At 30.1% G+C, this 25,915-nt stretch overlaps 1 protein-coding gene across 1 annotated transcript; it reads right to left on the reverse strand.

Annotated features, from left to right (window-relative positions):
* Positions 1 to 11,237: 11,237 nt before the first annotated feature.
* On the reverse strand, positions 11,238 to 19,435 carry LOC118185640 (cuticle protein 14-like). Its single transcript, XM_035355529.2, has 3 exons — positions 19,293 to 19,435; positions 17,370 to 17,474; positions 11,238 to 12,179 (listed from the first exon to the last, which is right to left on the reverse strand). The coding sequence occupies exons 1-3, from the start codon at positions 19,296 to 19,298 to the stop codon at positions 11,766 to 11,768; spliced, it is 525 nt and encodes a 174-aa protein (XP_035211420.1). The 5' UTR covers positions 19,299 to 19,435; the 3' UTR covers positions 11,238 to 11,765.
* Between the last annotated feature and the right edge of the window lie 6,480 nt (positions 19,436 to 25,915).

Raw genomic sequence — 25,915 nt, forward strand, 5'->3', positions numbered from 1 at the left:
TAAATCCGCAGCCCCGTGGTCAAGTTGTTTTTCCCGCCTTTTCTACACGTACAGTTATAGAATGTTCTGGAAATATTTAAAGCGAACTGGATTGGCTGACGAGGCTGACGTCATTTCTTGGAAGCTCCGCCTTTCCAGAGGCTATAAAAGGACTCGCAAAGGAATATCGGTGCTTTTTCTTAAATGTCCCGATGCAGTAAACTTCGTACAAAAAGTTATTAGCAATTCTTTTTATTTACTCCGGATATCTGATTTTGTAACTGCTATTTCTCCTCAATAATAGTAAATGGATCCTGTTTTTTTAAACTTATCGTCTGATAATTTAAGTTACGACTAAAGCTGGTACATCACACACACGCATATATATATATATATATATATACAAGGTGTGACGCAAATAAAAACGAGACTGGTTCAATAAACCAGTGTACTTACAGAGTCAGTTCTCCGTGACATTATCACCTTCAAAGTAGTTCCCTTCAGCATTCACACACTGCCTCATTCAGTGCTGCCTTTGCTGGTAATAGCTCTGGAACGAGGCTTTTGGAAGGCCCTTCAGGAGATTCTCCATTTTTTCCTGAACCTCTTCAATTGAAATAAAATGGCTTCCCTTTAAGCAAGAGGAATTAGGAAATAGGAAAATTAGGAATTCCTAAATTTCATTAGGAAATTAAAAAAAGACCATGGAGCCAAATCAGGTGAATAAGAAGGATGCTCTACCACAGTAATGTTTTTGCGGGTCAGAAAGTACTTAATAGATGGGACCGTTTGAGCAGATACATTGTCCTGGTGCAACAGCCATCCATCACTACGCAATTTGGGCCGTTTGTCTCTAATTTTTTCACACAGTCATTTTAGTACTTCAATGTAGTTGTGTTGATTAACAGTCTGGCCACTGGGAACCCACTCAATCATTACAATTCCATAAATGTTGAAGAAGACAATTAACGTCGCCTTGAATTTTGATTTGGACATGCGTGCTTTGTCCCTTTTCCCTGAAAACCGCTTACGCCCTTCAAACACACGTGCACGAGACAGTTTTTCATTTCCATAAGCCTCAGTTAACATTTGAAATGTTTTCGTGGCTGATTTCTTAAGTTTCACAAGAAACTTGATGTTGATTCACTGTTCGGTTTTCATTCACATTAGACATTTTTTTCCTGCAGAATGCAGTTGCACATGTTCGATCAATGACGCAATACTTCTAAATGGTGTGATCGGTTAAGTCGAAACTGGCCGCATGGATAGAGGAGGTGTGTGGGATGACGTCACCAAAAGAGTTGTTGCCAACTCCACTCTTTTTTCAAGCTACACTCCTAGTCTCTTTTTTTGTGTCATACCTCGTATATATATACATACTTACATACATACATATAATACAGGGTAGTCATAAAAAAAACCTCCCCGATATATAAACCCCTAAGCTGTAATATAAAAGTTAACAATGACATTCAGAATATTAGAGACTTATGTGAGATCTAAGTATTTTTATACTTCTTCACTATAAATTTAAGTTGGCAATGTATGAAATATAAGCATTTGTATGTTCTTGGGTTTTTGCATACTGAGTTTAAATGTTGAATTTTGCATTAGTAAATTCATGTCGTCACTTATCAATCACAACAGTATAATATAATCATTATGTATGATATATCTTCTTTATGTATTGAATTGTAAACTTTATATGTAACTTGCTAAAATTACTTGCTAGGGTATTGAATTGTAATCTTATGTGTCACTTGCTAAAGGTTTGTTCATAAGTACTGTGTTCACACAGATGTAACCATTTTTAATATCTATGTTTTGTAACACTAATCAATGTGCCCTATGAGTGGATCTCGTGTGGCCCTAACATGAGTCAGCTTTAGATAAGGGCGGACGTGGCGCTAAACCAATTAACCATAATGGTAAAGGGATGGTGCCCACGTCCTCCGTCACTAAACTAAACTAAGGGTCTGTTGAATCAATCTAAATTAAGTTTCAGCTATTGTTTTTGAAAATTTGATTTGAAACGATGATTTAAAACAAGAGCTCTCATGATGACAGTTGCAGTGAAAAAAATTCGAAATTTTAAAATCGCAGCATTCACTTTTTTCTACGCAAATTAATCAGCGCGTGGAAGCACCATACATAGCGTTGAAACGATACACGTTTTAACGCCATGTATGGTTGAAAAAAATTCATGGTGCAAAATATCTGCAAGAAGAACATCGTGAAGGAAAAATGACAAGAAAAGAGATGGACAAATTTGTTACTGGAATTACGTTCCAAGGTAGAGTTATCTAAAGTAAATTTGCAGTTTCGTGGCCACCTCGATCCCCCCGACCTCACTTTGATGTATTTATGGTTCTGGGTTTATCTGAAATCAAAGTAGTACAAATTATATCCAGGATTGTTGTCAGAATTGAAAAGCTGCCATTAAATATGAAGTTATAGAAATTCCTCTTTCCTGCAATGTTACTTTTTTACTTCAACAGTGCAGTGCTTTACCATCCCCTAACGGGGATCAATGAAAACTTGTATTTCAGATAGAGAGCTTTTCTTCTCTCGTTTCTCGAGTTGCCATTGGTTCTTCTTTATAAATGTTTTGGCAGCGGTTTCCGGCATTGGTGTATCGTTTCAACACCATTTAGAGTTTTTCAGCGGGCTGATCATTTTGCGCAGGAAAGCAACGGGTGTCGCTATTCAAACATTTCAAAATATTTTCAATATCAGCAGTCTCTAGCGCATACTTCAAAAAACTTGAAAATGGGAGAACAAATTATTTTTAAAGAAAAAGAGGTTTAAATTAATTAAAATAAAAAAGGCTACACTTTTGCGTACATATTATATAGTTTACCGTACAGTACTTACAAGTGCTGAAAGACATTCCTTGCTGAACAAACAACAAAGCTGTTTGACGGACACTGTGTCTGCACTTAAAATTTCTTAGCCAGCCGTTACTTGCTTTAAAGGATGAATACCAAGCTTCTGAACTAAGATCTTAGCTTTTTCATAAAAACTCGTACACAAAATTGGGTTTTCCATAGAACGTTATTGCAAAAAACCACTTGAAAACGATATCGTATAAATTTTTGTTGGCTGCTGCACAGTTTCCGTCTTAATTTTTTTCTTAAGGGGACTCGTACACCTTTAAATCCATAAGATGTTCGAATAGGTGACTGTTGCAAGAATTGCGATAACTTATTTTTTTTAAAAGCAATTACTACCAACTTTTTACAGTTGACTACATAATATAGCTGCTTTCTGAAATAGTCATCAGAAAGTTTGTGTTGCCACAAATATTTTTATAATTTAATCTGCTTTGTGACAACATTTTTCGTCATGTTTCCAACTTGCGCGCACAGTTTAAAACATTCTGTTTCATAATTTAATTCCATATTTAATATATAGCTTTTATAACATTCGGAAACTACTGTGAACCTAGCATTCTAAAAATTTCATGCTAAATTTTTATTTTATTTCGAGTTGAGTTTATAAAATATATTTTATTAACAAAATTTGTAATGTTTTCGTCCATAAAAGTTTTCAATATTAAAATATTCACCAGATTGTTGGTTCATTTAGAAAATAGTGCCCATATAAAGAATTCCATCAAATTTCAAGTATGTACCATTAACCATTTTTAAAATATCGTGCGCGCAAGGTGGAAACATGGCGAAATATTTTGTCCCAAAGAGGATTAAATTACAAAAATATTTGTGGCAACACAAACTTTCTAGTTACTAGTTTCCAAAGCAGCTATATTATGTAGTCAGCTGTAAAAAGTTGGAAGTAATTGCTTTTAAAATAAATAAAATATCCCAATTCTTGCAACAGTCACATTTTCGAAGATCATGAGGGGTTTAAGGTGTATGAGTCCCCTTAAACTCTGAAAGCGATTCGGATAATCAGCGATTCGGATAGTCGGAGTTCGGATAATTGGAGTTGTACTGTATCTGAAATGTCATTTCGAGTCGCTGAGCGGTTAGGCCTCTAGGCCTTCATATATCGGAGAAGTTGTTTGTATGACCAGCCGCTACACACATATACATATGGTGTATATATATATATATATATATATATATGTATACATATATATGTACAATTGTTTCATAAGAATCAATTGAATTAAAATAAATTTAACTTAAATACAAATTTAATTAATTCTTTGCGTCATTGCTGCAAGGAATGAAATTTAAAATTACTATTTACTTGCTTTAAGTATTTTTTTAATATTTTTTATGTAGTATTTAAGTATTTTCTAGATATGAAATTATATTTTTAAGTATATATTTGTTTTTTTTAAAAATTATGAATTAGTTATTTATGTTTCTTATTGATTTATATAAATTATGTCTAGTTCCTTTTTAGTTTCTTTTTATTGATATGCATATTCGTGTCGGGGAGGTGTCTGTAGACAAGGGTTTCTAAAATGCTTTGGTTTCTGAATTAATTTTTCTGAAAAATTAATTTTTTAAAAATTTAATTTTTTTAAAAAGTTTAATTTAATACTTGACTTTACATTGCTTATGTCTCAAAAGGCTTCATTGGTATTTTCCTTTTAGAACTTTAATTTTTAATTGCTAATTTCTAAAGTTACCACTTTATTGGTATTTCTTTTCGGACATTCTTCACTCTTTACTTTTGGTTTTGACTTTTACCCTTGCCTGCATGAATTACGAAATACGAATTGAATGATTTTAGAGTTAGCTTTGGAGGCAACTTCCCCTTGATAAGTCTGTCTCCTGCCTGCTCAACAGTCATTCACTTATGCATTTTTTTTAAAAAAAATTTAGATTAATTTTAATTTGCTAAATTGGTGAATTTAGTTTCATGGTTTGTATTTGTAATTGATTTACTTATGCTATCTAAATTTAAATGATATTGTAGATAAGTTCGAAAATTAAATCTTTTATATGTTAGCACATTTTTTAATTATTTTAACTTTAAATTAGCTTTTCTAATTTTAAATTTGTTTAAATATATATATATATATATACACATATAATAAAAAATTTTGATTTTTTTTCAAATTTGATTTCCATTTACTTTACTGCCAAGCCAATTTGCCTTGTAATACCGAAGACGAGGTTTACAGTTAACACAAATTCACGGTTATTTAGACAGATGTTAAAAAAACAGAAATGAGAATTAATCTGCGTTAAATGGAACATAAAGTACTATTAGTTACTTACTCATATTTTAAAGTAGCTTAATTTGGAAAATAAGCTTGTTTGATTATGCTTGTTATAGATGAACTGAATATAAAATCTTTTTATTTTTAGCTCCAGTTTTATTTTAAACAAACGTCTAAGTAACGCAGGAATGAACAGCATTTGAAATGAAGAAAATTAATTAAAAATTACATGCTTGGATTTTAATAAAATTTTTCCCATCATTCCGCAATGATCAAGCTTAATGTTTTTTAAACAGGCTCTTTCCTGATAAATTAGAAGCTGCATGTATGCTGAAGAATAAGTTGCAACTCTAGTAAAACACAATTTAAAAACCCATCTATAATTTATTTGAACAGGATTTGTTATATATGTAACTGTAACTGTATCTATTATTATCTTTAACCATAACTGTAGAATAGTAGATGAGTAATGTAGAATAAACGATGTTTGTGTACATCTTGTAATCATCACTGAGCACGTACCCAACACATATAAAATACAACACATGGCGCAGTTCGTCGTTGATTAAAAAAGAAAATCTTTTTTGAAGAACCATGCAGCCTCGGTAAAGATGTTCTGAACAAAAACATCATGGGAAATTGTTTACTGTGAAATCGAAACTTATATCGCTGGTAAGTGAGTTGTTTATTTTTATTGGAAGTGGCTAAAAATACGTATATATAAACTATTTAAAGTCCTAAATTAAATATGGATGGATTAAAGCCACCAAGTAATCTAAGTTTCGAAGGAAATTTAAGCGAAAATTGGAAATTTAAGAGTGTGTTTAGATCCTCAGTACCTTAACCAAAATATACTGAGAGAACATTATCACATACCAACCTTTGAAGAAATTTCATCTCAAATGACAAATGCAAAGGTCTTTAGTATTTTAGATGCAAACAAAGCATTTTGGCAAATTAAACTGTCAGATTCAAGTTGTGAATTTACTACATTTAACACTCCATTTGGTAGATATTGTTTTTTGAGGTTGCCGTATGGACTGAGTTCATCACCAGAAGTTTTCCACAGAAGTTTTTCTGAAATTTTTAGTGATTTAGAAGGAGTTCAAATATATATAGATGACTTATTAGTTTGGGGTAAAGATAAAAAAGAACATGATTCAAGATTAAAGAAGTTGTTGGACAGAGCCAGAGAAAAGAATGTTAAATTTAATTTAAATAAATGTAAATTTGGGCTGAATGAAGTGAAATATATGGGACATATATTTTCTAAAGATGGTTTAAAACCAGATGAAGACAAAATTAAGGCTATTCTAGATATAAAACCACCAAAAAATGTGAAAGAATTAGAAACTTTCCTAGGAATGATTACATATGTTTCTAGATTTATACCTAATGTATCAGAATTGACATCATGTTTAAGAGATTTGTTGAAAAAACAAGTTATCTGGAACTAGAATGCAACACATGAAAAAGCATTTAGAAGACTAAAAGATGTCTTGGTAAATAAACCAGTTTTACAGTATTATGATATAAAGATGCCAGTAGTTTTATCTGTAGATGCATCTCAAGAAGGACTATGAGCAGTCTTACTGCAGAATAAAAAAGAACATGATTCAAGATTAAAGAAGTTGTTGGACAGAGCCAGAGAAAAGAATGTTAAATTTAATTTAAATAAATGTAAATTTGGGCTGAATGAAGTGAAATATATGGGACATATATTTTCTAAAGATGGTTTAAAACCAGATGAAGACAAAATTAAGGCTATTCTAGATATAAAACCACCAAAAAATGTGAAAGAATTAGAAACTTTCCTAGGAATGATTACATATGTTTCTAGATTTATACCTAATGTATCAGAATTGACATCATGTTTAAGAGATTTGTTGAAAAAACAAGTTATCTGGAACTAGAATGCAACACATGAAAAAGCATTTAGAAGACTAAAAGATGTCTTGGTAAATAAACCAGTTTTACAGTATTATGATATAAAGATGCCAGTAGTTTTATCTGTAGATGCATCTCAAGAAGGACTATGAGCAGTCTTACTGCAGAATAATTTACCAGTGGCATATGCATCTAAGGCATTAACAGATACACAGAAGAATTATGCTCAAATTGAAAAGGAAACTTTAGCTATTGTATTTGCGTGTGAGAAATTTCACCAGTATATATTTGGAAAAATATTACTGTGGAAAGTGATCATAAACCACTGGAATCAATTTTTAAAAAGCCATTAAATAAATGCCCTGTAAGACTACAAAGAATGCGTATAAGATTACAGCTATATCAGTTTGAGATAAAATATAAACCAGGAAAAGAACTTTTTATAGCGGATGCATTATCAAGATCATTCACTGATAAAGGATCTGATTTCTTTGAAGGAGAAATAGAAGCTCATGTTGGATTAGTTGTAGAATGTATACCAATGTGTAATGGTAAAATGGAAGTTTTTCAACTGGAAACAGAAAAAGATGAAGAACTACAAGTTTTAAGAAAATTAATTAAAACTGGATGGCCAGATGAAAAATGTATGGTTCCAGAACTGGCAAAACCGTATTTTAACTTCAGAGAAGAACTATCAGAAGCAAATGGATTAATATTTAAAAATTCCTGTGTTGTTGTACCAAGAAGTTTACGAAAGGATATGTTAAGCAGAATTCATTATGGTCATTTAGGAGTAGTAAAATGCAAGATCAAAGCAAGAGAAATATTATATTGGCCAAGAATGTCCAAAGAAATTGAAGATTTGGTACTGAATTGTCAAACATGTTTAAGTTTACAAAAAGCTAATACTAAAGAACCAATGATATCTAAAGAAATACCTAATGGTCCATGGGAAGTATTGGGAACAGACCTCTTTTACTTTCAAGGAAGGGATTATCTAATAGTTATAATAATTATATCTAATAGATTATTTTAGCAAATATGTTGAAATTGGACATTTGGAAGATTTGTCAAGTGTAGCAGTGATAAAGCAATTGAAATCAATTTTTGCAAGACATGGTATTCCGAAAATAGTATATTCGGATAATGGTCCACAATATAATTGCAGGAAATATAAAGATTTTGCAAGAAGATGGAATTTTGAAACCAGAACTTCAAGTCCAAAATACCCGCAGTACAATAGAATGGTTGAAAGACATATTCAAACTGTCATGCGAATGTTAGAAAAAGCTGTAGTTGACAACAAGGATCCATATTTAGTTTTACTGGAATATCGTAACTCTCCTATTTCAGATGAAATTAAGTCACCTTCAGAATTGATGTTTGGAAGAAAAGTAAATGGATTGATAAACGATATGAAGACCATAAACAACATGTACTGAAGAGACAAACCTTAGAAAAGAGTTATTATGATAGGAATGCAAGACCATTAAAACCACTGAAAACAGGAGATCATGTTTACATAAAAGAGAAAGGGAAAAAACTAAATGAAAGAGGGAAAATTATAGAAGAAGCAGAAAGACCACGTTCATATAGGATTATAAGAACAGATGGAAGAATTGTAGAAAGGAACAGAAGAGACCTTCTTAAAGGAACTAATCAGGAAGAGTTTGCAATACAAAACAACTATGAGAATGAAGTTATAGATGAACCCGAGATACATGAAAATAGTAGGAGCACTACAAATTTAGATGTGCCTGTAAGTCCTTCAAAATCTAACAGAAGTGTTGTGTCACCAAATAGTGAAAGAGGTATAGTATCATCAAATTTTTCAAATGGACATAACTACGTCACTCGATCTGGTAGGACTGTTAAGAAACCTTATTATTTAAAAGAATATGTTTAATTTTACTATTATTATTATTTTTTATAAAAAAGGGAGATGTTATATATGTAACTGTAACTGTATCTATTATTATCTTTAACCATAACTGTAGAATAGTAGATGAGTAATGTAGAATAAACGATGTTTGTGTACATCTTGTAATCATCACTCAGCACGTACCCAACACATATAAAATACAACACAGGATTTGTAAATAAAAACTTTATTTTACAGATTGTGTACTGAGTTTGCATGTATTTATGCAGCCTCTTCTGAATTTGAATTAAATTTGAAAATTAAATTTAAGAATAATGCGATGCATGCTTTATAATTTTTAATTTCTTAAGAAAATAAAATTATATACGTTTTTAAAAACTTTGCCAGATTAAAAGATCAGTTCAGTATTTTAAGTAAACTATTCCTATTATTAAATAATAATTGACAAAATTTTATTTTGGGAGTTATTGAAAATAAACAATATGTTGTTTTTAAGGTAAGATTGAAGTTTTTTTTTTAATAATTCATATTAGTGGTCCACCAAAGTGGTCCGTAAAGTTATAATGATTGACGCCCTAACACCTGAAATATATTACTTTCATTACCTTTTTACTTCTTTCTACAAAGCAAAAAAGAAGTATTGTAATCACGAAAAGTTTCAGGCAGCATATTTCAACGAAAATATCCATTTTGACCGCTGTCGAATGCAATTTAACGTTGTTTTTCCGTGATATCTGTACGTAAGAACAGAATAAAAGACTTGTTTCCTACAAAAAAATTATAAAACTGCTTTGAAATGAATTCTGAAGAGACTTTTTTGTGGCGTCTGTACGAACGTATGTACGTATGTGCGTACATATCTAGCATAACTCAAAAAACGAGTAGCCTCAGAATGTTGAAATTTTGTATATAGGACTGCTATATAATGTAGATGTGCACCTCGTATTTTGGTTGCAATCGGCTGCACCAAACGTATATAAATATATTTATATAGATATTCTCTCCGTTACCCGGCTCAGTGATCTCAGTTTCTTTACTCCTATATGATTGTAAATTGTACATTTTTTGCTTTAAAAATGATTGAATTATGTTGCTTTTATCTTCCGGTTAAGGTTTTTAAGCCTTTAGTAAACCTGTATGCAATATTTTTAGAATTATCAACAATTTTAAAGTTGTTTAAGTGCCGCTAAGCCTTTTTTCTATGGCAGCCATTGATTGTTTACATTTGAAACAGCAGACTAGTGGATTTGTTACCAATTTAGAGAAACTTAGCTTCGCAACAACAAAGAGAACGCCTTCATTTATTATTGCCAATTAAATCATGCTTAATCCTTTCTGGAATTTTTTCGAGGAAATAAGTGTTTAAGATTTACTTCGTAATTTTTAATATAGATATTTTGAGTTTTTATGAATTTTTGCCTTTTCGTGAAGTGAGAGCTGAATTAATTGAATGAGAAATACTCAATCGTCTGTGAAAAACTGTTTCTTTTTTGTTTTGTTTGCTTTATTTCTTTTATACATCATTCTAGCTTTATTATAGTATTTGAATAGAACATGTGGCAACGATTAGATAATTCTATTCTTTAAATGATATAAATTTTGTGTATTCTGAATTATAATATGAACGAAATATAATACTGTTAAATGAACCTAGCGCCGGAGTGTCGCTATGGTAAACAAATACTAGAGTGAATTTTAAAGAATGCATTTATTCTATTCTGGTTTATGCGCTGTCGGCGAAGTAGATTTAATTCAAACCAATACGTTTAAATGAAATGCAAGAAAAAAGGCTTATAATTTAATATTCCGTACAAGGAAGTCATGTGGTGTACACATCAGATTTTTTTTCAATTATTTTTGTTTACTATAAAAACAAATGCCACTATTATCACAGAAAGACGATTCAAAACACCTTATTGTTATCTCCAAGCCTATTTGATAAAATTGATTTTCGAGTATTTTTTAAATTTGGGATTTGTAGGAGGTTCTGTAGGTTACTTTTCTAAATAACCGATGTCTGGTCGTAAACTCTTCATGCCTTAAGCATTTTATATTGTTAGGCACATGTGTTTGCTTAGACTTCAAAACTGATGACTCGAGTTTTTATCTTAAATTTCTGATAGTTACAAATTTCAAAATTTAAAAATATCGGTTATTAATGGAAGAAATAATCATAGTTAGGCTGTTACATGAGTTACCTTTCTAAATATTTAATGTGATAATATGAGTACGTAACCCCTTTATTTATTTAACGGATATATTAAAATTAACTAATATAAAGCTATTTGTGTTCACAGTTAAAGTAAATTTGAAAGCAGGACTATATTTAATTAAATACAATGAAACAAGTGCTGTTGAAATGCATTTTATTTTCTTCAGAAGCATGATAAAATCAATGGCACATAAATAAACATCAAGAAACATACGTTCTTGAAATTTAGTTATTCTGAATAAGGCGAACGTATAACAACATAGAAATTTGATATGAACACAAAGTTCAATGAAACTTCAGGAAATGAAAGGAAAAAAATGGCTGTTGAGATGGACTTGCAAGTCTAAATAAATATTAGCTTAACGTGGTAAGCTTGACTGGAAACATTGTACCTTAAGATCGTTTTCTGATATGATAAGACAACTTTGACTAGCTACCCATAGTAAGAGCTTATTTGTCGAAAGAAAATTAAAGGATCTTCCTTACATAGTTTGACTTCAGAGAAATGTCTCCTGCCTAAAGATAAACAAAAGGAGTTTTCTAGGAAAAGCTAATAAGTAGAATGTAGTAGAAAGAAAAGAAGACATAAATCATTATTTCTCTTTTCATTCAGAGGTATGAATTATTTTACATTAAGTTTTTCATTTGTTCTGTATACTGAATGTTTAATAGTGGTAGGCATATCCGTAGTGAGGGGCAGCTAAATGGTGAGAAGCATATGCTACTGGAGCTGGTGCAGCATATGCTAAATGAGCTGGAGCAGCGTAGGCTATATGTGCAGGTGCCGCTGCCAGAGCAGGAGCAGCATAGGCTATGTGATGTGCGGGTGCTACAGCGAGACCAGCCTTGTTGATTGAAGCATGAGCGGGATCTTTGGGCTCTACGCCTGGTTCGTTGCTCTTGATTTCGGCACGGAATCCAGCAGCATCAGCAACGTAGTTAACAACACGAACACGTCCATCAGCATCTCTCAGTCCGTAAGAACCAGCAACATTGCCATGGCCATCTCCAGATTCTTTTCGGAAGGATCCCCCACTAAGGTGGCCCTCATCGTAGCCAAAGTTGTAGCCACCTAAGCTCTAGAGAAAAAAATTAAAAATAATAATAAAAAAACTGAAAGCTTTCAGATTTTACATTACATTGTTTTTCAAACGTTTTGATTATTACCTTTATTTATTAAATATTATGTTCTTCGCACTTAAAGCACATAAAAGTCAATTCAACAGCAGTATAGCAAAATAATTTAAAGACAAGCATACCTTTAGAATTTCCGATACACAATCTCGCGTGTTGGAAATAAAAATGCTTTTTTTCATACAGTGTTGCCACTGCTCCTTTCAAATTGCTGAGGTTGTTAATCAAAAGTTTGTTAAAATGTTACAAGATTGCTGAAATCGATGATAAAGCCCATATTCGGTGGAAGATTACGTAATTCAAACTTAGACGGCTCTAGGTACCGTATAATAAGATTACTCGTAGTTCCTAGTATATGCTTGAGAATTTAAGAAAACCTCGCTTTGCAATCATATTTTTAGTTATACCATTCATATATTTCTTCGCGTATCTGTTTACCTCCATAATTTTTTCCCCCGTCCGTTTTCTTATATGATATCTAGTTCGTGGTACTTGCAAAAAACATTTAGTTTTTTACTTCCTTATACGAAGTAAAAGAAGCATTGTAATAGTGAAACATTGCCGGGTTTTATTTTGAAAATTCTCAGATTCATTTGCACAATTCTTTTGCGTGACCTACGCACAAAATAAAGGTCTTTTCTTTTCCAAAATTGATTGTAAAATAGATTATTTTCGTGAAGTCTGTACGTACATAACTATCTATACGTACGTACATAACTATGTATGCATGTATCTCGCATACTACATAAACGAGTCACTACAAAACTGTAAAACTTTCTGTATGGAACTGCTATAGAATCTAGTTACGCACCACAATTTTTTACTGCAATTTCAGTAACAAATGTGTGTGTGTTGATATATATATATATATTGTTTCATAAGAATAAATTGAATTTAATTAAATAAATTTAATTTAAATACAAATTTAATTAAATAATTCTTTGGCCATTGCTGCAAGGAATGAAATTTAAATCAAAATTTTAACAAACACGTATAAAAGTAAAAAAGCATAAGCGCCATCTATATAATTAATTTAAAGAACACACTTACATCTCTTTAAAAACACTTTTGCAGACCCCAATGCTCATATAGTAGGTAAATTAGAATTAAAACTTACTATTTACTTGCTTTAAGTATTTTTTTAAATTTTTTATGTAGTATTTACGTATTTTCTAGACATAAAATTATTTTTAAGTATATATTTGTTTTTTAAAAATTGTGAATTAGTTCTTTTTGTTTCTTATTGGTTTATATCGATTATGTCTAGTTCTTTTTTAGTTTCTTTTTATTGATATGCATATTCGTGTCGGGGAGGTTTCTGTAGACAAGGGTTTCTAAAATACATTGGTTTCTAGATTATTTTTTTATAAAAAATTAATTTTTAAAAAAAATTATTTAAAAAAAGTTTAATTTAATACTTGACTTTACTTGCTTGTTTCTCAAAAGACTTCATATGTATTTTCCTTTTAGAACTTTAATTCTTAAATGCTAATTTAAGGGTACCACTTTATTGATATTTCTTTTTGGACATTCTTCTCTTTTTACTTTTGGTTTTGACTTTTACCCTTGCCTGCATAAATGACGAAACACGAATTGAATGATTGGAGAGTTAGGTTTGGAGGCAACTTCCCCTTAATAAGTCTGTCTCCTGCCTGCTAAACAGTCATTCACTTATGCATTTTTTTAAAAAAAAATTGTTTGGATTAATTTTAATTTGCTAAGTTAGTGAATTTATTTTCATGGATTGGTTTTGCACTTGATTTGCTTATGCTTCTAAATTTAAATGATATTGTAGATTAGTTCAAGAATTAAATCTTTTATATGTTTGCACATTTTTTAAAATTTTTTTAAAAATTATTTTGGCTTTAAATTTGCTTTTTTTATTTATTTTATTTATTTATTTATTTATTTTTTTATAAATTTGCTTTTTATTTATTTATTTATTAATTTTTTTATTTTGGCTTTATATTTGCTTTTTTACTTTTATACGTGTTTGTTAAAATTAAAATTTAAATATATATATATATATATATATATATTTAAATTACCTAAGCTAATACTAGATGTGCATATATATATATATATATATATATATATATGCACATCCTTATCCAGTCATATACTTTAAATTACGGAACTGTTTTAAATGATGAAAATCTTCATCTTTTGGTAATGTTAAGTTCAAAAAGAAATTTAATTTTTGTCAAGTAACGAAATTTATCTTTTAAAGCAGTCCCTGTATTTGTTTTTAAGAAAGTTTTACACTGGTTATGAAGAAAATAAAATTATGATAAGTTTGACTCTCGTACGACAAAAATTGACCTGGGTATTTAATTTCAAAATTTGCAGTTTTTGACGTAATTTTCAGTTTACTCTGTGAGATCGGTTATTCAAGGCAGTAAAACTAATTAAAATAGATTTAAATGAAGTGCAGCAAAAAATGAATATAATTTAAAAAGAAGTTATGTGATGCCCCACCATTTTTTAAGGTAAGAATATTTAATGCATTTACGTAAAATCTCTTATTAGTTTAATCAATTAAAATTATACATTGCAAGCATATTCTATAACTGATGATTTTGAGGATTTTTAATCCCGATTTTGAAGGACACTTACCAGAGTGTTCACAGAAAGAGAAAAATGCGATATAACAATTTACACATTTAACAAAAATTTACTATGAAAGAGGAAAATTTGCAAAATAATGAGTTTCCAGTGAGAAACAACGCGAGAATTAAACATTGCTTTTATTAGAAAAGTTGCATTTTAGTGTAGTGTGGGAAGCATTTACAATTTGCTATGGATTTTAAAAGAAGATAACTTATAATGAGTTCTAAAATATAGAATTTTCTTAAGAAGACAAATGAAATTAGTAAATTAACTAACATAAGGAAACAAGCTTTTCATGTGAAACGTTTCAAAATGTCGTTCTAATTTTATAAATTTTTGTTTTCATTTTGTCAATGCATTAAAACCAAAGATTTGTTGTAACATTTTCTTTAATAAAATTTCTTATGGGTAAAGATATTGGATAAAATTTGCATGTACTCAATTAAGTTAATCTGAATAGTAAAACATGTTATGTATCTAGTATTAGCTTAGGTACTTTCTTTAAAGTTTACGGTTTATGGATAAGATCATAAATAAATTTTCAGCCCTCCCGACCTACTTCATGAAAACTTCAGCTCTAAATAATTCATGCTATTAGGCTGAATGTTACGAAAGAATGAAAAGCATTATGATGCTCAGAGAATTCTGAAAATATTTTGATTATTTAAAAAAATAAAATTAGGAAAAAAATATTCTCCTTACAGTAATTGAGGCAATAGTTAAGTACATACTAAGGAAAGCTGTTTATCAGATAAAAAAGTATATTGCTGATACAATCCGTTAAAACTTATATAAAATTATAAACTCGTTCTTTTATTGGAGGAAATATAATACATGAAAATCTTTAGTTTCCGAAATAGTTTTTAACTTTTTTTTTTTACATTTTACTTTATTGTTATACATCTACGTATTTTCAAAGGAAACTTACGTTTTATTGCTTCTTCCAAAAAAAAAAAAAAAAAAAAAAAAAAAAAAAAAAAAAAAAAATGGCTCACATAAGTGATGGGACACCATTAGATACTACTACGTACTACAATAAAAATATCTTTGGGGTTTTCTTATTTTTACTCAAAAGCAATTGGCAAAAAAATCTGAAATTTTTCAGATTTTAAATTACGTCCAAATGGGCGTTTTTTTAACGTTTTGAGTGTTACCTTTATTCATTAAATATCATGTTCTTTGCACTTAAACCATAAAATTCAGTTCAAGAGCAATATCGCAAAATAATGTTAAATTAAGCATATCTTTAGAATTTCCTATATACACAGTCTCGCGAGCTGGAGATAAAAGTATTTTTTTTTTCTATATAAAACCCGTAATGTTTCCGTCCATAAATTTTTTTAATATTAAAACATTCATCAGATTTTTGGTTCATTTAAAAAATAGGGCTCATATAAAGAATTCCATCCAATTTCAAATATGTACCATGAACCATTTTTAAAATATCGTGCGCGCAAGGTGGAAACGTGACGAAATATTTTGTCACAAAGCGGATAAAATTATAAAAATATTTGTGGCAACACAAACTTTCTGGTTACTAGTTTCCAAAGCAACTATATTATGTAGTTAGCTGTAAAAAATTGGAAGTAATTGATTTTAAAATTTAAAAAAAAAATCTGAAATTTTTCAGATTTTAAATTACGTCCAAAAGGGCGTTTTTTTAACGTTTTGAGTGTTACCTTTATTTATTAAATATCATGTTCTTTGCACTTAAACCATAAAATTCAGTTCAAGAGCAATATCGCAAAATAATGTTAAATTAAACATATCTTTAGAATTTCCGATATACACAGTCTCGCGAGCTGGAGATAAAAGTATTTTTTTTTCTATATAACGTTGCCATTTCTCGCTTTTAAAGCATTGAGTTTGTAAATCAAAAATTCGTTAAAGTTTTACAAAATATAAAATCTATAATAAAACAAATTCCAAATTTGGGATTTCAGATGCCCATATTCGCAGTAGGATTTCGTCATTCAAAATTCGATGGCTCTATGTACCATTGTTTTATCACAATGCGAGAAATAGACAATCATTTATGCAGATTTTTCATTATTTAATTTCTTCAAATATAATGCAGGACTCTAACATTTTGTGGTAACAGTTTGAAAAGTGAACCGACGTTTATGAGTCCGACGCAAAATGCCAAAACGAAAGCAATAGTCCTTCGGGACTGAAATCCCTTTGGACTAAAAAAAAAATCTGCATATTTTATAACTCACAAGGTCTACAAAAGGATGGAATTTAAATACCTTTCCCATGCAGTCAATAAGTTAAAAAAAATATCGGAATCTTTCATCGCAGAAAGCATTTTATATAATCCAAAAACTTTTCTGCAATTCGTTGCAAATTAAAAATTTTGAATTAGCCGCGATATGAGACTTCCTCCCCCCCCAAATGATTTCATAAAAATATTACATTAAAGTATTTTATTTAAATGCGATAATAGATGTACCGATTTCTTGAAATATTTGAAGCTAATCATGTTATGTAAAGGTACTGAATGTTATGAAACTGGAAATACTTACATCTTGGCTTCTGTATTGACTGCTAGCGCCTGAACTAATAACCGCAGGATGATGGAGGACTGCAGCTGCCTGGGAAGCGGCCACGAGAGCGAACAAGATGAGGATCTAAAAAGCATAAAAGTACATATTAATGAACAATAATAAAGGAAAGTTTGGCTAGGCATAAGAAATTCAAACATTGTACTGTAAGATATTGTGTAGTTTAATGAAAATTAAATATCAAAGAAAAATTCAAACTAAACCTAAATTTGTTAAAGATTTTATCTAGAATAAACGAAAATAACTTGATTAAACCTGAGTATTATTATTTTAGTTAATTCTAATAATATTTAGTTAGTGTAGTTAAAAATAAATAAATAAGCTGTTATAAAATATTAAGCTTTCTGAAATGTTATAAATCTTACAATTTTTATGTTATCATTATATATATGAAGCAGCTTGTTTAGGCAAAGAAGTAACTGTTACAATTGTTTTGAGAAAATACGCTAAGGAATAGGAACAATTAGAATGAGTTTTTAACATTAGCAATTAATCAAAATTTTCTTTCTATTTTGTGAATGCTGCAGGATTGTTAAATGTCAGCATCTAAATGGAGGAAAATCTTAACCATGATCACTGATTAGGAACATTTATAGTATTTTGAGACGAATAGAACTTTTGAATGCAGTCAAGAATTTTTATTGACTAATCATTTTATTTAAACATTAATAGAAGAAAATTATCGTAAAACTAAATCCATATATAAATGAGAAAATTCCTTTTACATTATTTTAAGGATTTTTAAATATAAATATATTTTAAATTCAATTGTGCCGCTAGTTTTATTATTAGAAAAGTTTTAAAATCTCCAGTTTTGCAAATTTAATCACAGGAAAATTAAAAGGGGAAATTTATACATAGTATAACATTTCTGAGAAGAGAAGTCAAATGAAGAAATTGACAGATTAAAGAGCGTATCAAAATGGACGAATTAATATTTCTGAATTCTGCATTTCGAAGAATTCAGTTGCAGAGACAAATTTCATTATATTCATTCAATCAGATATTGCCTTTCCACCCTTTACTATCCTACTGAATCATACGATATAAAATCTCAGAACAAATACGCCAAGGAGGAACATAAACGAATTTTATTTTTCCAATATTTTATACCCAAATTCTTAATTCACGATGATTTATAATCTTTACTTTATTCTAAGCTCTGTTTTGTTATAATGTTACGTGTTTAAAATTGTCCATTTTAGCTGCTTTAAACTTATCTATAATTAAATCAATGTAAGGGCTTTGTATATTTCAGCAAACAGATATAGTACTAAACTGAATTAAAGTCTAGTTCTAACATAATTTCTACCTATATATGAAAATGAAAACTGGGATAAAAATTTTGCAAAGTTTTTCAACTGAATCCGGATTGATCACCTTAGTCGAATCTCCTGTTAAATAAACCCCGTTTATGACATCCAGCCTGAAAACTTATCCCACCTGGTAGACGGGTAAGTATATGGCTTACATTATATATTATATATAGATATTATATAGATATTATATATAATGTAATGAGAGTCATATACGTCGTAGCTATATGACTCTTGACATTAAATAAGGCTCATAGACATTTACTCTTGAATGGAGATCTAAAATTTGCTACTTAATACGAATCAGCGAATGGCAGACCCCCGTCTATTCGATTTTCTGTTCTTTGCTGGCTAGATAACGGATTAAATGGCTGCAACGTCTAAAATATTAGTCTCTATAACCCATGGAAAAGGTTAATGGAGTTAAAATCAGATTTCGCTAGTAAAAGTAATCTTATTAACAGAACGGTGTAATATCAACTATACTACTTTTGAAATATGTCGATTAGCAACAAGGATATGAACAGAAATTATGTATTCCTGTTAGAAAAATCTAAAGCTTTCTCACCTGCATGGTTGAGCTTGCTGTTGATCAAAGCTGAAACAACTGCTGTGGATACTTCGGACGCTCACTGCAGTTTATATACCTTTGGTCATCGAAGGGCCACAACAGGTGTTTTCCTTTCAGAATGTACAACCGCACGTGACCTGGGAGATGGCCGAGAGGGTGTAGTCCCTCGATTCCGTTCGCCTTCGAAGGTCATTCGGAAAGAATCGTTGCGTCCGACTTCTTTACGAGGTCAGTAAAAGAAACTACTGAGCAAAGAAAACAGAACCAAAGAACCCCCGAGGGGAAATGGAATCTTTACATTTTCTTAACTTTTCCACTTTCATTTCCTTATACATTGTTACAATTCCACAACTGATTTCAAGAGCTAAAGAATAGCTAAGAAATCTATATTAAATAATAATAAAGTGGAATTATTGTTTAATCGTTTAGCGAAGCATTAAATTTAAAAGGGGTACAGAATTTTAACTGTGCTTCAAACATCAGAGGTATTATAATACAGTTTTTACGGAAACATTTCCATATGATATAGCTATAAAATAAAAACTGTAAATTCATTAACATGTCTCCGTTTCAGCAAAGATTCGTTCTAAACACCAGTAAAGCATAAAAATGCATTTTATTAAAATATTTTAAGTGGCGTACATAATAGAGCTTCTTTCCGGTTTTTAATGTATAAATTAATTAACTGTTTTTCCTCAGGAACTAATAATGCATTTTTTGATTGTGAGAATTAAAGACATTTTCTCTTTCTATTTCATTAGACACACTCTCACACAAATTTATCTATAAAGGAAAAAACCTGATGTGTACACCACATGACTTCCTTGTACGGAATATTAAATTATACGCATTTTTTTCTTGAATTTCACTTAAATTGACTGGATTGAATTAAACATACTTCGTCGACAGCGCATAAACCACAATAGAATAAATGCACTATTTAAAATTCACTATATTTGTTTACTATAAGGACACTTTGAATGCACAATTATTTGAAGAATTATCTTATCGTTGCCACATGTTCTATTCAAATACTATAATAAAGCTAAAACGATGTATGAAAGAAATTAAGCAAACAAAACAGAAAAGAAACAGTTTTTCACAGACGATTGAGTATTTCTCATTCAATTAATTTAGTTCTCACTTCGCGAAAAGGCAAAAATACATAAAAACTCAAAATATCTGTATTAAAAATTACGAAGTAAATCTTAAACACTTATTTCCTCGAAAAAATTCCAGAAAGGATTAAGCATGATTTAATTTGCAATAATAAATGAAGGCGTTATTTTTGTTGTTGCGAAGCTTAGTTTCTCTAGATTGGCAATAAATCTACAATTCTGCTGTTTCAAATGTAAACAAATATGTCCGCCATGTTATTTAAAACTTAACCGCACTTAAACAGCTTTTAAATTGTTGATAATTGAACAAATATTGCTTCCAGAATTACGAAAGGCATAAAAACCTTAACTGGAAGATAAGAATAACACAATTCAATCATTTTTAAAGCAAAAAATGTACAATTTACAAACATATAAGAGTAAAGAAACTGAGATCTCTGAGCCGGGTAACAGAGTGGATACATATATAAATATATTTATATACGTTTGGTGCGGCCAATTGCAACCAAAATACGAGGTGCACATCTACATGTTATAGAAGTCCTGTATACAAAATTTCAACGTTCTAAGGCTACTCGTTTTCGAGTTATGCGAGATACGTAAGTACGTACGTACGTTCGTACAGACGCTACGAAAAATTCACTTCAGAATTAATTTTAAAGCAGTTTTATAATTTTTTTGGAGGAAACGAGTCTTTTATTCTGTCCTTACGTACAGATATCACGCATAAACATCGTTAAATTGCATTCGATAGCGGTCAAAATGGTTATTTTCCTTGAAAAATGTTCCCTGAAACTTTTCGCGATTACAATACTTCCTTTTTACTTCGTACAAGGAAGTAAAAAGAAAGTCTGTGTGTTTGGTTGTCTTCTAATGACTCAGTCACTACACTAGCTATCGTCACTAAACTTTCTACAATTCTTTTCTGGATCCTGGAGAAGTTTCAGTTTTTAAAAAAAAAAAAAAAAAGTAGCTAAAATAAAAGATATTAATTAAAAACAAGGAAAAACGATAATTTTTGCCCTCTTTTCTAAGTGGCAATATTCTCACAAGCTGGAGATGAAAATCTGCTTTATTTCGAAAGCTGTTGCCACTGCTCATTTTCAAATCCTCGAGCTTGTTGATAAACAAACCGAAATTCTACGATGAAATAAAAATAACGTTGCCAAACATTAAATACATTATTCCCGATTCAAAAAATTCGTGGGAAGCCATTTCGGCTATTTCCATCTTCGTACGACTTCAATCAGCCAAAAGATTACTTAAAAACTCTGAAAGCGCTAATTACCGCACACATTTTTGCGAGTGGCAACAGTGTCGCGCGTTGGAGATAAAATTATTGCTACTGCTGGCTTTCAAATCGTAGAGTTTGTTAATCAAAAATTTGTAAATGTTACAAAATCTATACATATAAAGAAGAATGTCTGTTGTGTGTTTTTGTGTTTGCGTCATTGATTTCTGATCAATTATAATAAATTTTTGCCACATTTAATCGACTGAAATTAAATATAGGGGAAATATTGGATGGAACTTGAGCTTTGACGACCATTTGATTAGAAAGACGAAAATCATTAAAAACTGCCTGCCATTGTTGCTGATATAATGAGAAAGAATTAGTTTATTTTTCTATCGAAATGTTTTATGTGGGTTCCATATCGCATCAGACTGAAAAATGTATAACAGTGAATCATAACACACAATACATTCAAAATGAGAAAGGAAAATAATAGAAATTAAAAACTTACTTAATTATACAGTACGTTCTAAATGGGAAAATAAAATAACAGTCATAAAAAACTTACTAAATTATGTGATTCAAATCTTATTTATTGCAACAACTTAAACTATTATGGTATTTTATGACCTCTCTTTTCGACTTTCACCAGAGCATATCTGTGATTGTCGACATACACCGGTGAGGGTCCGAATATACAAGAATGTAGTGCAATATTCGGTCTTTCACCGACGTATTTGGTGAATGTTGATATTCTCCGGTGAAAGTCAACATTCTCCAATTTCGGTCTTTCACGGTAACATATATATTTATACATTAATTACAATATGTACATAGATCTGTGTGAAGAAACTAAAACTAAAATATGCTTAAAGTTATATAGAATGAAAACGAATTTATGTCAAAAATGCGAATTGTGCTTAATAAAAATATGAAATAAAAATTCTATTCACTGGGAACCTCTGATCCATGCTACACTTTTAAGTATGCTAATGTTATGTACAGTAATTTCTTTAATAAAATAACATAAAGGTAGGATACACGTAAAGTTAATCAAGAAATGGTTAGTGGGTTAGTGGATCTTTTTGTTTATATATACATATATATACACAAATAGTTTGGTTTATGTATATGTACAAAGTAAAACACAGTTCAAAATGTTATTTAAAGGGAGTAAATACGAAGCACAGAAAAGGTTTAGCTACAAAGTAAAAAAACAGTTGATTACCTAATCCAAATATGCGCTAATACCAGCAACCAGTGGTGGTAATAATAAAAAATAAAGTAAAAAAATAAATACTTTAAAATTCCTTCCCATATTGGATTCGAAATACACCACGTTGACGGAGAAAAAAGCGAAGCGGAAGAACTCAAGGAATAGGCTAGAAAGCATGCCAAAAACAAAAATAAAAAATAATATTTATAACTTTTTCTGCAACGTCGTCAGGGTGTTTTCGCAACAAAAGAAGTAAATAAATAAAATAACCTGTTTTTGAACCGACAAGGACACAAATTAAAATTTTAAAATAATCTTATAAAAATAATAACCATCGAAAAAGAATGAAAATTTTCTGTGTCCATACCATTCCAACCTCTACAGGTAACATTAAGCACTGCAAGTATTGTAGCATGAAAAGGATAGAGAAATTTAAAAAACATTGTGAAATAATTGTAAAATTTAAAAAATATTTTGAGTAGATCGAGTCCAAAACCAAAACTTGAAAAAATCATAATCCAACACTTGAAAAAACAAAACTATAAGCAATATTTTTCATTCAAAATTTAAAAAACAAAACTAAATGCAAAATTTGGAAACAAACAAGCTTGGTCAAAAACTAAAAGCATACTTCATAAACAAGCAAAATTGCTTAAAAATTCAATATTTTCTTTTTAAATTAGATGACCGAGTTAAAAGCCATGTAAAACAGAAGTTACCCAACATATGCAAAAATAAAAGAAATATGAAAATTTGATTTAAAAATGTAAAATAAAATATAATATAAATATGGAAATAATAAATAGAAGAGTTAAGTTCTTAAATCTGTAACACAAAAGCAACAAAAGATTTGAAAGGATAAAATATACTTACATACACCTGTCAGTGACAAAGCCAAAAATGTGTCGCGATAAATTACGAATTTAAAACTGATAAAACTCAATAAAAGTAATTAGATGAATAATTTGAAAAAGAACAACGAATCGCTTGGTTTATGAATATGTATGTAATGGAATTAGAAGAAGTTTATTGTAATTAATTGGCGTTATAAATTGACTCATGAAACAGAAGCTTGCAGACGTGGCCGAATTCAATTGTTTCCTTTTTATTCATGGCTGGCATACATTTTTATTTAATTCAACGCAAATCAAATCGGCATTACAGCACCTTGTTCTTAAAGAATATTTTACATTGGATAAACTTAAAAAATATACTTTTTGAAGACATCAGCATTTTGGTAGAGCAAATCCAAATAAGAGCAAAGACAAAAAAAAAAAAAAAAAAAAAAAAGCAACGACCCCCCCCAAAAAAAAAATACTGAAAGATTTCTGATTTTATATTAGGCCCAAAGAGGTGTTTTTTAAATATTTTTTGCGTTACTTTTATTTATTAAATATCATGGGTTTCGCACTTGAACCATAAAATTCAGTTCAAGAGAAAAATGAGAAAACAATTTAAAAAAATGTATGTGTTTAGAATTTCCGATAAGCAGTGTTGCCACTGCTCGTTTTTTAATCGTTGAGTATGTTAATCAAAAATTTGTTAAAAGTTTTAATAAATATGAAGTAGGTAATAAAACAAATTCCAAATTTTTGGCTTCCAAATGCCCATATTTGAGTGGAGGATTAAGTTATTCAGAATTTGATGTCTCTATGTCCGTTGTTTTCTCCCATTGCGAGAAACATACATACATTCATCCATATTGTTCATTATTTATTTTCTTTAAATATAATGTAGGGAACAAAATTTGGAGGCAAAAATTTGAAAAGTGAAACTCCGTTTATAGTGAACCAACGCCAAAACCAAATTAATAGCCCTTCTCGGCTCACGCCCTTTTAGTTAAGGGCACTCATACACCTTAAAACCCATAAGATGTTCGAATAGGTGACTGTTGCAAGAATTGGGATAACTTTTTATTTTAAAAGCAATTACTACCACCTTTTTACAGCTGACTGCATAATATAACTTCTTTCTGAAATAGTCATCAGAAAGTTTGTGTTGCCACAAATATTTTTATAATTTAATCCGCTTTGTGACAACATTATTCGTCATGTTTCCAACTTGCGCGCACAGTTTAAAACATTCTGTTTCATAATTTAATTCCATATTTAATATATAGCTTTTATAACGTCTGGAAACTACTGTGAACCTAAAATTCTAAAAATTTCATGTTAAATTTTTATTTTATTTTGAGTTGAGTTTATAAAATGTATTTTATTAAAAGAATTTGTAATGCTTTCGTCCATAAAATTTTTCAATAGTAAAATATTCATCAGATTGTTGGTTCAGTTAGAAAATAGTGCCCATATAAAGAATTCCATCCAATTTCAAGTATGTACCATTAGCCATTTTTAAAATATCATGCGCGCAAGGTGGAAACATTGCGAAATATTTTGCCACAAAGAGGATTAAATTACAAAAATATTGTGGCAACACAAACTTTCTGGTTACTAGTTTCCAAAGCAACTATATCATGAAGTTAGCTGTAAAAAGTTGGAAGTAATTGCCTTTAAAATAAATAAAATATCCCAATTCTTGCAATAGTCACATATTCGAAGATCATGAGGGGTTTAAGGTGTATGAGTCCCCTTAAAAAAAGAGAGACCGCGAGATTGTGCAAGCAAGTACTTTTTGTACGAGGCATTATTACATTAAAGAGATTGCATTCGGAACAAATTAGAAGAATGCTCACATTAATGGAATTAAATTTGAGATACGTAACAGATTAATATTCAGATGCTGGGTTAGTATTCCATAGCATACCATATCTGGAATAATTACGGAATAGAGATCAGATAACAGATCACCTTTTCAGAATTATAATAAGTAAAGATAATATATTCCTGTGCTATTTTTAGAATGAAGAGAGGAGCATGCTCAAATTTAAAAGGGAACTTAAAGGACTATAGTTTAATTTATTATTAGAAAGGTATATATTTTGTATTATGCACACACACACGCATATATATACAGGGTACCAACCGCTTATTAAAATCACTTCCGTTCCAGGCATACTTGATTTCATTCATTGGGTGAGTTTAATATGGCTGTT

The sequence above is a fragment of the Stegodyphus dumicola genome, chromosome 9 (genome assembly GCF_044657685.1).
Source record: "Stegodyphus dumicola isolate Sdum_Otavi_A_Nest chromosome 9, ASM4465768v1".
Taxonomy (NCBI): domain Eukaryota; kingdom Metazoa; phylum Arthropoda; class Arachnida; order Araneae; family Eresidae; genus Stegodyphus; species Stegodyphus dumicola.